Source organism: Amblyomma americanum, chromosome 5 (assembly GCF_052857255.1).
Source record: "Amblyomma americanum isolate KBUSLIRL-KWMA chromosome 5, ASM5285725v1, whole genome shotgun sequence".
Classification (NCBI taxonomy): Eukaryota; Metazoa; Arthropoda; class Arachnida; order Ixodida; family Ixodidae; genus Amblyomma; species Amblyomma americanum.
In genome coordinates, this window is record NC_135501.1 from 161508286 (window position 1) to 161519689 (window position 11404).

An 11404-nucleotide genomic window follows, 5' to 3' on the forward strand; every position below is an offset into this window, starting at 1 on the left:
AGTTGCAGTTTAAAAGAAATGCAGTCTTATTAAAATAATAAAATAACGCTTTGCGGAGCAAGTTCTCCAGTTCCTATTTCCTATTGACAACCTCCATAGTAACAAGAATGATTTCCACTTGAAAATGCTCGCCGTTAAGCTTATGAGGTGCTATTTTGCCGCATGTTTCTTACCTGTTAACTCCTTAATGAGCTCGCCTGTGGCCGCAATGTGACCGTACGGCCAGGATAAACTTATCGGATCTGCAAAAAGTAACCATTTGAAAGTGCCCTAACCCTCTACCATTGAACCTTTGAGCGCAGGGCAATCTTTGATTTCCTTGCATACAAAGCGAAACATGAAGCACCAAAATGATTCTCTTGCATCCTATTAACGTTATTCGTTTCCGAGTAATATCACTGAATTTATATGTCACGCCAGGTGTCACTGATGCATTGAAATCCAGCACTTTAGGTCAAAGATAGGAAAACAAAATAAACACAAAATAAACTTTTCTAGTTCCCCTGTTCCCCTGGTGGTCAGACAAGCCAGTTTTAGATTATATTAATTCATTACATATAGCCCCCAACTCCTTTCCAGGGGGCACGCATTAGATATAAATGATAAGGCAATGAAACACGCCTACCTTTGCCTATTGTGGGCCTCTTTGTTGGAGGTTTCGCTGCAGAGACAAGAGGTAAAAAATCAGCGAGCATGTCGAGCCCAGAAATAATGTGAAAAGAGTTCGAGTTTCGTTGCTACACAGTTTTAAACCGTTGATCTAATAGAATAATTAAAAAATGATCCAGTTACTGTTTATAGCTGTGGTTAAGCGAACCTGAGGCACTGCTGCGACGGGCCGAAATATTTACGAAACTCGGAATGTATGGAATTGGAGAGTGATGTCACCGGGAGAACGACAGGGGCGGAGGGGAGGGGGAGGGTGAAGCGAGGGTCAAAAGCAGAGCACAGGAAGAGCGCGCACGTTTACATGATATTCGGCGCACGTGACTTACACAGCGATCGTTATAATACAACAAGGTACAAGTTGGAAGAGAGGCTATATTGGTTTTAGATCAAGTGTAATGTATAGGCACCCCATAGATGTTATTAGAGGCGCTTGAGAAGAAAATGAGCAATGATGTCTGCGGCATTGTCTTGAAGTAAAAAAGTGGAAGTATTCCTTCCATTGCCACATCGATAAATGCAACTAAAACGTCACAGTCCCAGCTGTACCGGACCTTCAGTATAGACACAATATTTACTAAAGCCTTTTTTGTTGTATTGCGCAGGAACACAAACTCCAGATGTCTTTGAAATTCAATATTGGATGGATCTCCGCTTTTGATAACAGACTGGAGTATTTGTCTCATAACTTTTATTGCGAAATTACACACTGCAGCTTTAAATTTAAAGCAATGCGTATTCAATACCAAGAAATAATGTTTTTGTTCTGAAGAATTGAATTCCATAAACTTTTGACGGCGGCTATACTGATGTTGACAAGGTCTCCCGCACATGGATTAGTTCGTGAACGTAAAAACGAAATTATTACTATGAGTAACAATCAGAACGAAGGAGATCTACACGGAAGGCAGCCCCAATACAATACAGATGTCATTAGAAACAAAGTAATTTAGGAGATTTAGTCGGCGATCTACATACCATGAACACGAAAAACTAGGAAAGCAAGAAAAAAAGACAGCACCTTTTTTTAATCTTTCTTTCTCATTGCAGGCTGCCATACTAAATTTTTCTAACCATAAATGCTGACTGCTGCTGACATCAGCGCCCGTCCACTTCATGGCTAGATAGCCTCGAAGTTTATTCTTTATTAGGAATTTACCAATTGTTTCGAAACACGTGCCTTTTGAAGGAAAAATTTGTGCTGATGATCACAAGAACCTTGCAAAAAGAAAAAGATGTCACTTTTACAGTGTAAGCAGGAAAGCGTGCTTAAAATCTAAAATAATCTTTGCTAGCCTGAGCCCAAAGAAGTTGAAGTTGAAACTTTATTAATGCATTCAAATAAAGTTACAAACGTATACAGCGAGAGGTCCCATGTTACAGGACTGTGGGTGAGACCTCCCATGACAAAAAATTTCAATAAGCAACAAAATAAGAATACATACAAAATACGAAATACAAACTAAGAAATAGGTTAACATTTTTAAACGTATTAAGATAATTTGAGGTGGCACGAAATTGAACAGCTGCGTCTATTGGAGACCAGACAACATTGCACATGCCTTGACCCTTTCCTTTTCATAGTTCGTACCTGGCCTCTTTAGAAAATGAAATGCTCCCATCTAAAGTACATTAACATTTTTGTTTCAGTCCTAGTTAATATGGCACCAAGAATATTTCTGTTTCCTCACTACATTAGCGCGCAATAATTTCATTAAGGCCAGCGGGAGCGAAGAGTTCTCTCAGCTGGGTTATGGAAGCAGCGATCGACGAAGGTTCGAGCCGCTCGGAGTAAACGATTTCTTAATCTGATGGCAGGGTGTCAAATACTAAAGAATCTTCTCCTTTCTGGACTCTATTTTTGTGATAACTGCCATTTGGTGCTTAGGTCACACTGAGTTATGGTACTGCCGCTCGCAAAGCTTCCGATAAACCAGTCAGCGCTTTGAACGTCGTCCTAAACTTAAACGATGTATATGAGCGAAATAGGCAGTAAACGTGATAGAAAAACATCCTCCGCCAAACATGGAAATCCCATCTGCTTTGCCCCGTCAATTTGAAAAGTAAAAACGAGAGCCTGTTTCATTGCAGAAAAACGCTAAGTATTTGCTTATAGCACGCCCCTTCTGTGACGGTTCTTTTAAGACACAATATCGTGTGGCAAGAGGCGTATGTGGCTTCTTGGCATATAGATGGGATTTGATGCTTAAGGCGATTGCCTCAAATATTAACGCTTAGGGAGTTCAAAAACCAGCGCTTAAGGTATTGTAGTAGCAGACGCTAAATAAGCTATGTGGAGTAGCTGCAGTTGTCTTCATTTGATCATGCGGGGCGTACAACAGCAGAGGCAGTTTTCTTTCCGTTGCTGTCAACACCAGAGCTGAAGAGCTCCATAGCTGACAGAGCGACAAATGTTTTTAGCAATGACGGGATCCGAATGCCTTCATGAAGGGGCTGCACAGATGCTTTAGGTGCCCATCCAGAGCACGCTTGGGACCCCACCTTCACCGGCTGGCACAAATGACAACGAAATTGATATCTCAGTGGTAGCATAGCAGAAGCACGAATTCGTATTCGTTATGGCAGCCTCGTGAATTTTCTTACTTACAGACACGTGTGTAGCAATAGCAGGGCTTGAGCAGCAAGCGATCGCAATAGCCATTCTGAAATCCGCGCTCTCTGCAGGCTTCCCTGCATTTATTATCATCAGGACAGTCATAATCACCTGAAGAAGAAACACAAGGGAGTTCTCAGGTATCACGATATAATTAGGATGAAACCATTAATCCCAATGCGATTTTAACTGCTTTTCTGAATACGAGCCCAAGCGTCACGCACAATGAAAGAAATTCCGCACATAACGGCTAAAAATAATTCTTCCCCTGCCACCAATGCTGCACAAAATAATATCTGTGCTAAAGCAGTTTTTTAACCGCACAAATCTGAAACGAAGTCCTCCAACAGCATATATTCAAACATAGTGAGGAAGCCAAAAGTCACTGAAATCAATTAGTTTTGAGATATAATATAAACGCTTAGAAGGTTTTTACACTGTTCATATCCTGACTCAACAAGTTAATTAGTATCTATGCAGTACATGGTTACTCTGAGCGCGTTATGGCCGATCATAGCCATATGAAAGATATAAAAGCTGAGTATACATACCTCCACTGAAGAACACACTATCCTCAATTGTGTCCTCTGGTTCTTTTGTGGGTTTTGGGCGCACTGTACGCGTGGCAGCTGTGTTGGAAGCAGCCCATAATCAGATATACATCTCACACATGCGAAAGCTTTAAAAAGGCTTCGCGCAGCCATACAAAAATTCTATACTTTGAAAATCTCTCATTATTGCAAAAATTGGAGGGATCACTTAAGCTCCGCTTTAAGGATATGACGCGACACTGTATTGGGTTAATTTTCATATATGCCGAAGGTCATTCTCTACTTTACATTCTTAAATCCCTGGCACTCATCAATCCCCTCCTGGCGCAGTGGAGCAGTGACTAAACGATGTGCTGATACCCTAGGATTGCATGTGCTTCCAGCGGTGGGCTTTGTGTGACCAAGGTTGCTCTTCTCGAGTGCCCAGTAATCAATTTCACTGCCACATGGCACGGCGAGCAGTTGGCTCAAAATACGGTGGACACGTTGTGATGACGCTGCAAGGTGACATGACCTAGGTGGCCCACCTAGCTCCTAGGTTGCTCTCTGCTGGACCACCTTCCAGAGCCATGGTCGTGATTTTTCGCTCACAACGCCGACACTTGATTTTATGATCAACGGGGCCTTTAACGCTATCACATTCAGAACGTGCTGAAGTTTAAAAGGACTGCTTCGCAACGTGGTGGGGCAGACGCATATGGTGACTTGAGCCACTATTTCTTTGTGATGACGACAGGTATACGAACAAACTTCCCAATGACGTTTAAATTTAATTGGTTTGTATGCTTTCATAAAGTTTTAGCGGACATGAAAACATAGAATATATTCTTAAGCAAATACTGTGCAAAAGAGCAGCGCGTATAGCATGCTCACTCTGCGCTAATGTCGATATTTAAGTAGCCTTACAAACGATAATCCTCTAATCAAAAGGCAAACAACGATTGCTGGTGCATTTAATTGTGTTGTGATTGTGTGCCACTTAGCGTACGACGCAGCAATAGGCACGTTTTACCAGTATTTCCGCCGAAAACTGTGGCACCACAAAGATAAATATGCAAGCCATGTCCGACGAACGTAAAAGAAGTGCATGTTAAAAGCCTGCTTTAGGTAATACACAATTAAACCGCTGAGGTGGTATCGCCTGTTTCTCAGGGGGAATACCGTGCTCCTTGCACATTTAAGTTCTTTGCAGGCTTCTTAAGGAGAGAAACGGCAACGACCACTTACAGCATTCATTCGGTGCGACGCACTTGCCATCTGCTCTGCGGGCTGTTCCCTTTACACAGCCGCATCTGAGTTCCGCCATATTGCAAGACCAAGGCTTCACTCCTGGACACATTACTTGGTGGACAATACGCTTTCGAGAGCAGAAGCCTGTTCGTTGCTTATTGAAACAACCTAAAGATTGTGAGAAAGGGGCATGTCGGAATGGCAGCGCTTGTATATAAAAATTCAACTCTGCCTCATTCAAAGAATTTTCCTAACATGAAAAATGATGAGCGATTTATTTGAGCAAGGTGATGGTCTTAAATTCCTGGTTGCAGTATACTGAATAACTCTTAAACGCCGGTGCCAGCGATAGCAAGAATATGCTCATGAATAGTGAAATGCACAAATTTATATATGAGACTTTTCGTGCTCGTTAGTACTTATAAGTGTTCTTTTTTAAGGGGAAAGTAAGAGACATGCAAAGAAAGTGCAGAACTGTTTATGAACAGTTGCGCAGCGTTTACGCTATGCCCCGTAATGCGCTGAACTTACCCGAGCTGCGGCCATTTGCTGCGTGACGCATATTTGCGATTTTGCATGCAGCAGTAGTTTGTTTCTTGATAGTTGGTAATAGTTTTTGAAAACAGAGCTCCAAAAAGGCACGAACGACACGGATCTGTAGCGCCTGTCCCGTTCACATCTGTATTGTCCGCGTTTTTTTTTTTTTGCGCGCTGCTGTACGGTTTGAGCCACCGCCCGATATTTGCACTACATTTTTTGGGGGTCACACAGAGCGTGTGGCACACATCTACCGTTGACTTTCTGAATTTAAGGAGCGTAGCGGAGCTTATCAAGGCTGTATAAGCTTTCCTCCACCTGCTGTTGGAGTACGTTCTGCATCGCATTATATTAATAGAAAAGCCAAACGCACAGACTCTGCGAGTTCCCTTCCATCTGCAGATTGCACGCTGATCCTCTTTCACCAGCGCCTTCCTGTGCAACACGGCCCGCTGCAGCCCAAAAGGAGAGACGCGTAACACGCGTACCGCCACATGCCGTCCTGCCATTAAATAGCTGGAAGGATTGGAAGTCGTGCGACATGTCTCTGCGGAAAAAGTTGTTGCGAACGCCGCCATGCTCGGTGTTTAATTATTTGCATGTTTCCAAGGCATTCTGTGCAACAATACGTTAGCATTTAGAAGCTTTTCATTTTTGTATATTAAATTCATTAAACGTTGGGCTCTGCACCGAATTTATTTCGGAACGAGTATCTTTGGTCCAAAGTTTAGGCGAATCCCCCAAGGTGGAGTACATTTTAGATAAGCAAGTAATAACTCATTCGGATTCACACGAGAACCATCATACTACTATAAAGGAAAACTGCACAGCCTCTACAGAAACTTCGTGTTTGAAAAAAAATGCGTCCAGGTCGGGAATCGACCACCACCCTCCCACAGGAGCATTTTACCAACTAAACCAACCAGGCCTTCTGTCATATGCTATGGCGAGAGGAAATCGGCCAACAACTCGAAGTGGGAACGGTGTTGGTCCATGGATTAGGGAAACCCCAGAGCAGGAGTACATATCTAGAACAGATTTTATTCCGTCTTTTAGGATTCCCTTGAATATTTGCTCAACACCGTTTCATAATAATGAGCAATTAGACCCGCATAAAAAGGATATTTACGTAATTTCTTGGTTTTAATCCACCAAGTTTGCGACCGTTTGTTACTAACGTCTTCCTGAGACGTATTCATGTTGCTTTAGTTATTTCTAAACCAGAAGTTCGTATCACGTTGACTATGCTTTCAACGTCCCCAGAGATACTGCCAAAGTGTAGAAAAATATAATGAACTGTTTTTTTTTTCAGATTTTCCACAAACTATACACAAGTTTTCATCATGAAAACATTTCCTTTTGTAGCTGGGCATTCGAAGACAAGTGGACATCTCTTGAAACAGCAGTGCACGGCATCTCAATGTTTCCTGGGACGATTACTTCCTGATTTTTTTCCATATAAGTACAGCGTCAACTGTCCTTATGAACTGAACTATTCAAGTGAGCATAATGTACTCGGTTTACCCTGCGTTTATTGGTCTATAATGTCAATTTCTTTTTTCTTAAATCCTTACCGATTTTTTCCAGTGCTTTGCCTGTGCTATGAGTAACCGCTCATCCTGTACAAGTACTCATTAACTTTCTGCGACCAAGTCATTGCATAATCCCCCGACGCTGTGTAAAAGTCAAAACTAGAGTAGACGCCATCTTCCGAAGTTTTACCAACCAGGGAGCGGGGTAAGCCGTGGAGGCCTTCACAAAACCATAAACATGCGGCGAAACAAACCGGGAGCTTAGGAATAGACGCAGAAAGTACGCACTACAAGCCACTACGAACCCACACATGTCCAAACACAGCATTTACCACAAGACATCACCCACACCACACAACAGTGAATGTGTATACATCAGACACCACAGAACATCGGGATGCAGGTAGCCTCATAATGCCTAATGCCTAAAATAGATACCCCTAGTCTTGAGGAGTGCTAGCACCTTCTAGCTGACTTGGAGCCGCAGCGCCTGCTTACGCTGGCACAGCGATCCAAAGCCTCAGCTGAGGCCGGCGGACTCCTGGACTAAAGAGTGGCGACCAGTACTCCGCAATCAATCCCTTCCTAAGCCTGGAATAAATTGCAGGCACGGCATAGTCTCACAAGAGAAGAGAAACAAGGAAAGACATCTAACATGGTCCGGGGCACCGGCACTGCGCAGCGCCTGCAATTTGCTCCAGTGTTACACCAGCTAGCCCGAACACAAACCACACTTTATAACCCGCTATCCCTAACCCCCTCTTCAACTAATCAATTTTATTCATCCGTCAATCAACCTATGCGATCAAATTGCAAATATAAAAGCGAGAAAGCAAAACAAGGCACACAGAACTTACTTTTAAAAAAAGATAAATCATCATGGACTAAAACGAATTTGCCACGTCAGAGTATTAGAACGAGCGTTTGCCAATCAGTGACCCTAGCATTGAGGATGACTGTAGTGCTGAGAAAAAAGTTCATTGCCAGAGATGACTTCTTACGCTTGTAAGCCGTCAAATTTTACCATGTGATCCTGTTTAAAATTCCAAGATGAAAAAGAATAAAAACACTCACTCTTTACATTAGTCCATGCTGAGCACATGGTAAAGAGAAAGATAATGCCATGTAATAAATTCATCGCTAACTTAGGGAAAATGAACAGATGCTGCAAAATCAGAAAACAAGAAAGAATATCAGCGGACTTCAGCGTTATGATCTCACATATAAAGCGCTGTTTATGCGAAGGCTTGTCAGGCGCTGCGCCAAAGGCACAGAGGAAGACTGAGTGGAAACTCCGCCGTCTGCGGCGACCAGAAAAGGTCACAAGCCCTTAGTGAAAAACAGCGCACAAGCAAACATCGACATTGCAAGGCTGCCGCTTCATGCGCGCCACCTGTTTCTCTATTGGCTCATGGATTCCACCCCTCTCTCTCCATCTTTCTCCTCTCTCTTTACATCCATGTGAAACGGGATACAAAGGCTCCCACCGGCAAACTCGGCAAGATTTTTCCAAGCACCGGCAGCAGCTGCACCTAGTCACTCAGCAGTATTTTTTTGCTGCGAAAAGTTTGCGTACTGCGGTTTCAAGGCTCAGTAGGCAATACCTCCCGTTTCGTTCCACTTTTCAAGCCTTTGTTTATGAAGCTTTTTATTTTTTCTCACTGTCAGTCACTGCCTAAGAGCAGGGCCTTTCGTTTTCAGGCTTTGTTTTTTTCCTGAATTTGGGGGGTAAAAATCGTGCTTTGGTTTAGAGTTTGAGTTCGACGAGGAATCGAGCTTTTTCAGAAATTACAACAGAACTAAGGTTTATTCCGATTATATCCCCGCAAGAAAAAACATAATAAAATTCAAAGAAAAAAAACAATTTTAGAAATTGACCATTGCCTAAAATCACGACCACCAGATTCTCTTTCTTTGTTCATATTTCTTTCTTTTTTACTTGAATAGCTGCGCTTGCTTCTGCTATGTACAAATATGAGCACACATTCAGCATCAGCAACGACTGACCCTTCTTATTGGCTAGCAGGGAAGACGGGCAGGAATCATGACGCTCTCGCTTTGTCTCTGACTCGCAGAAACCTGAAATGCGTGGTGACTCGGAAGGGGGAGAGGAAGAATGAGTGCATTCTTTCGACAGTTCGCCTCTTCGAACTACATCGCATGTAGCTTCGGCACTCTGGGTTTCGCACATATTGAGAGGGGGGGGGGGGGGGGGAGGCAGCCTGTTTTGTTTTGCACGAAAAGTGCGAGCGCTGCCACCAGGGAACCAGGCCTGTCTGCCATGAATGACATTCGCATACTGTCGAGCACGTTTCCAGCACGGCAGATTTTCGAGTACAAATCAATTTTAGCCCAATTTTGAAGGAATCATTTGGCGGTTTCAGAATTGGGCAAAGTCAGCTTTTCCAAGGAAACGGAGGGCCCTAACTATTAGGCATGCAATGTGTACTCATTTTTGTACATCTTTTCTGACTATCGTTAGATAAAATGAAAAAAATCGGCCGACTGCGTTCTGACGGTAATGATGTATTAGCAGATATGCATTTCGCGAATAAAACTTTGTTATGAAGATCTTTTTGAAATGAGTTTATATCTATTGTTATGACTTCGTGCTTCACACCATAACTTAAACTGGCAGCCTGTACTAGTAATACCGCGCATAATTATTAGCCTCACCGCCAATAATATCCTTATCGCGGTGATGCCTACATCCCTTAAGGAGTAATATGCAGCCTTGTTGTTGCTGAATTACGTCCCTTTTGGTCCCAATTAGACTTCTAGAAATAAATGTTTGCAACTTTTCTTTCGAGCTTCGTAAGTGCAATGACCTCTCATCTTTTTTCTGCTAACCAAGATCATCAGGCACAGAAGAGCGTTTTTTGCACGGAATATTCAAAGAACGAAGCAGGTTCGCAGGAATACTTCATATTTTGCTCTGTCAAAAATCGAAAAAGTTTCCTAGGTACGCGAGCCAAAAAATGCGAATGGTCCTGTTCGAACTATTGCACGGTTCGAGCGCGTTTAGCTATTCAAGGGAGGTTCCCGCGACCTCCCGGAACAATGAACTTTGTGAACAAGCCCAAGGTGGTGGTTTTAAATATTCGTAGTTGAGAAAGTATGATGAGTTTTCTAAGCGATTATCTCTGTTACCCTAGTAGACACTGTTATGAAAGTATTGAAGGTAATGGTCTATTCCGATATTCAGAAAATTCTTCGTTTTAAACTATTTCCAGAGATCGCATCCAACAGTGAAGACTGCTTTAGAAAACCAATAGGAAAAGGTTTTTTACTACGTACAGCAATAACGTGAATGGAAAAAAATACAAGACTGCACTCTAAACGCAAATACGCCTATACGAGAGTAAAAAGGGTGTAAGCTGTCCCCTAGCGAACTCCCTTATATAAAAAGGAGTGTGCTAGAGGACAACTTAATCTCATTTTTACTCCTTTCTGTTTACAGTGTGCCATCGGGTGATCTGCGGAGATATTGATTGTTACAGCAAATTCCTACATTATATGAAAAAATTGCGTCTATAAACGGTTTCCCGCTCAGGTATGCTTTTGTGCAGAATTTCTCGGTAATGCATTGTCCTTTCATCTATATTTAAGCCAGTTTCCCAAATGAATACACTTCTACAGATTTAGCATAGAATAAATTTCGCAAGGCCGTGGTCCAGACGGGAAACATTGAAGCGGAGACCATACAAATTAAAAAAAAAAGCCAGGTATTAAGCTTAAATCCTTAAGCGCCCAGTGAGATCAACGTGGAGAAGAACCAGCAACTTCTCTTTGCAAACATACCTGATGCTTTGAAAGAAGCGCTAAAACTCATATCGCTCCTGCGTAGTTAAAGAGCTGGCGGTGCCCATTTGAAGCAGCGCACACAGTTTCTTGTGACAAGGCCGAGATGCCCAGGCAGCAATAGCTGAGCGTTTATCTCAGCAACTAAGGGCTCTTGACACCAGGCATTGACATTTCAGCCAGCTGTCGTCTCGTTCGACTAGACGCAGGGAAAATATCGCGACCCTCCTCGCTGAGAAAATAAAAAAAATCTAAGCATCTTTCTGTTTTACAAATCTGCAAAAGCCATTTAAAAGCGCAGCTCGCCGTCAGCACAGCGCGAAACACTTTTATGAAACTGGAAACTATAAACATAAGCTCTTCAACAATTACACCCCAAAGAAGACAGCACCATTAGGCTGAAGACATCTGTTTTCACTCGCGCATTTTTATCAAATGTCGTTGACTTTGGACTTGAGCTATTAATCCTCGTG

The 11404-nt window shown here is 42.7% G+C and overlaps 1 protein-coding gene across 1 annotated transcript in view; it reads right to left on the minus strand.

Annotated features, from left to right (window-relative positions):
• Nucleotides 1–11120, minus strand: part of LOC144134294 (uncharacterized) — a 41842-nt gene extending 30722 nt beyond the window's left edge. The window contains exons 1-6 of the mRNA XM_077667239.1: nucleotides 10932–11120; nucleotides 5059–5229; nucleotides 3832–3909; nucleotides 3275–3391; nucleotides 626–661; nucleotides 174–242 (exon numbers count right to left, since the gene is read on the minus strand). Coding sequence (XP_077523365.1) covers nucleotides 174–242; nucleotides 626–661; nucleotides 3275–3391; nucleotides 3832–3909; nucleotides 5059–5229; nucleotides 10932–10962 — 502 coding nt within the window. The 5' untranslated portion in view covers nucleotides 10963–11120. The remainder of the gene's footprint in view (nucleotides 1–173; nucleotides 243–625; nucleotides 662–3274; nucleotides 3392–3831; nucleotides 3910–5058; nucleotides 5230–10931) is intronic.
• Between the last annotated feature and the right edge of the window lie 284 nt (nucleotides 11121–11404).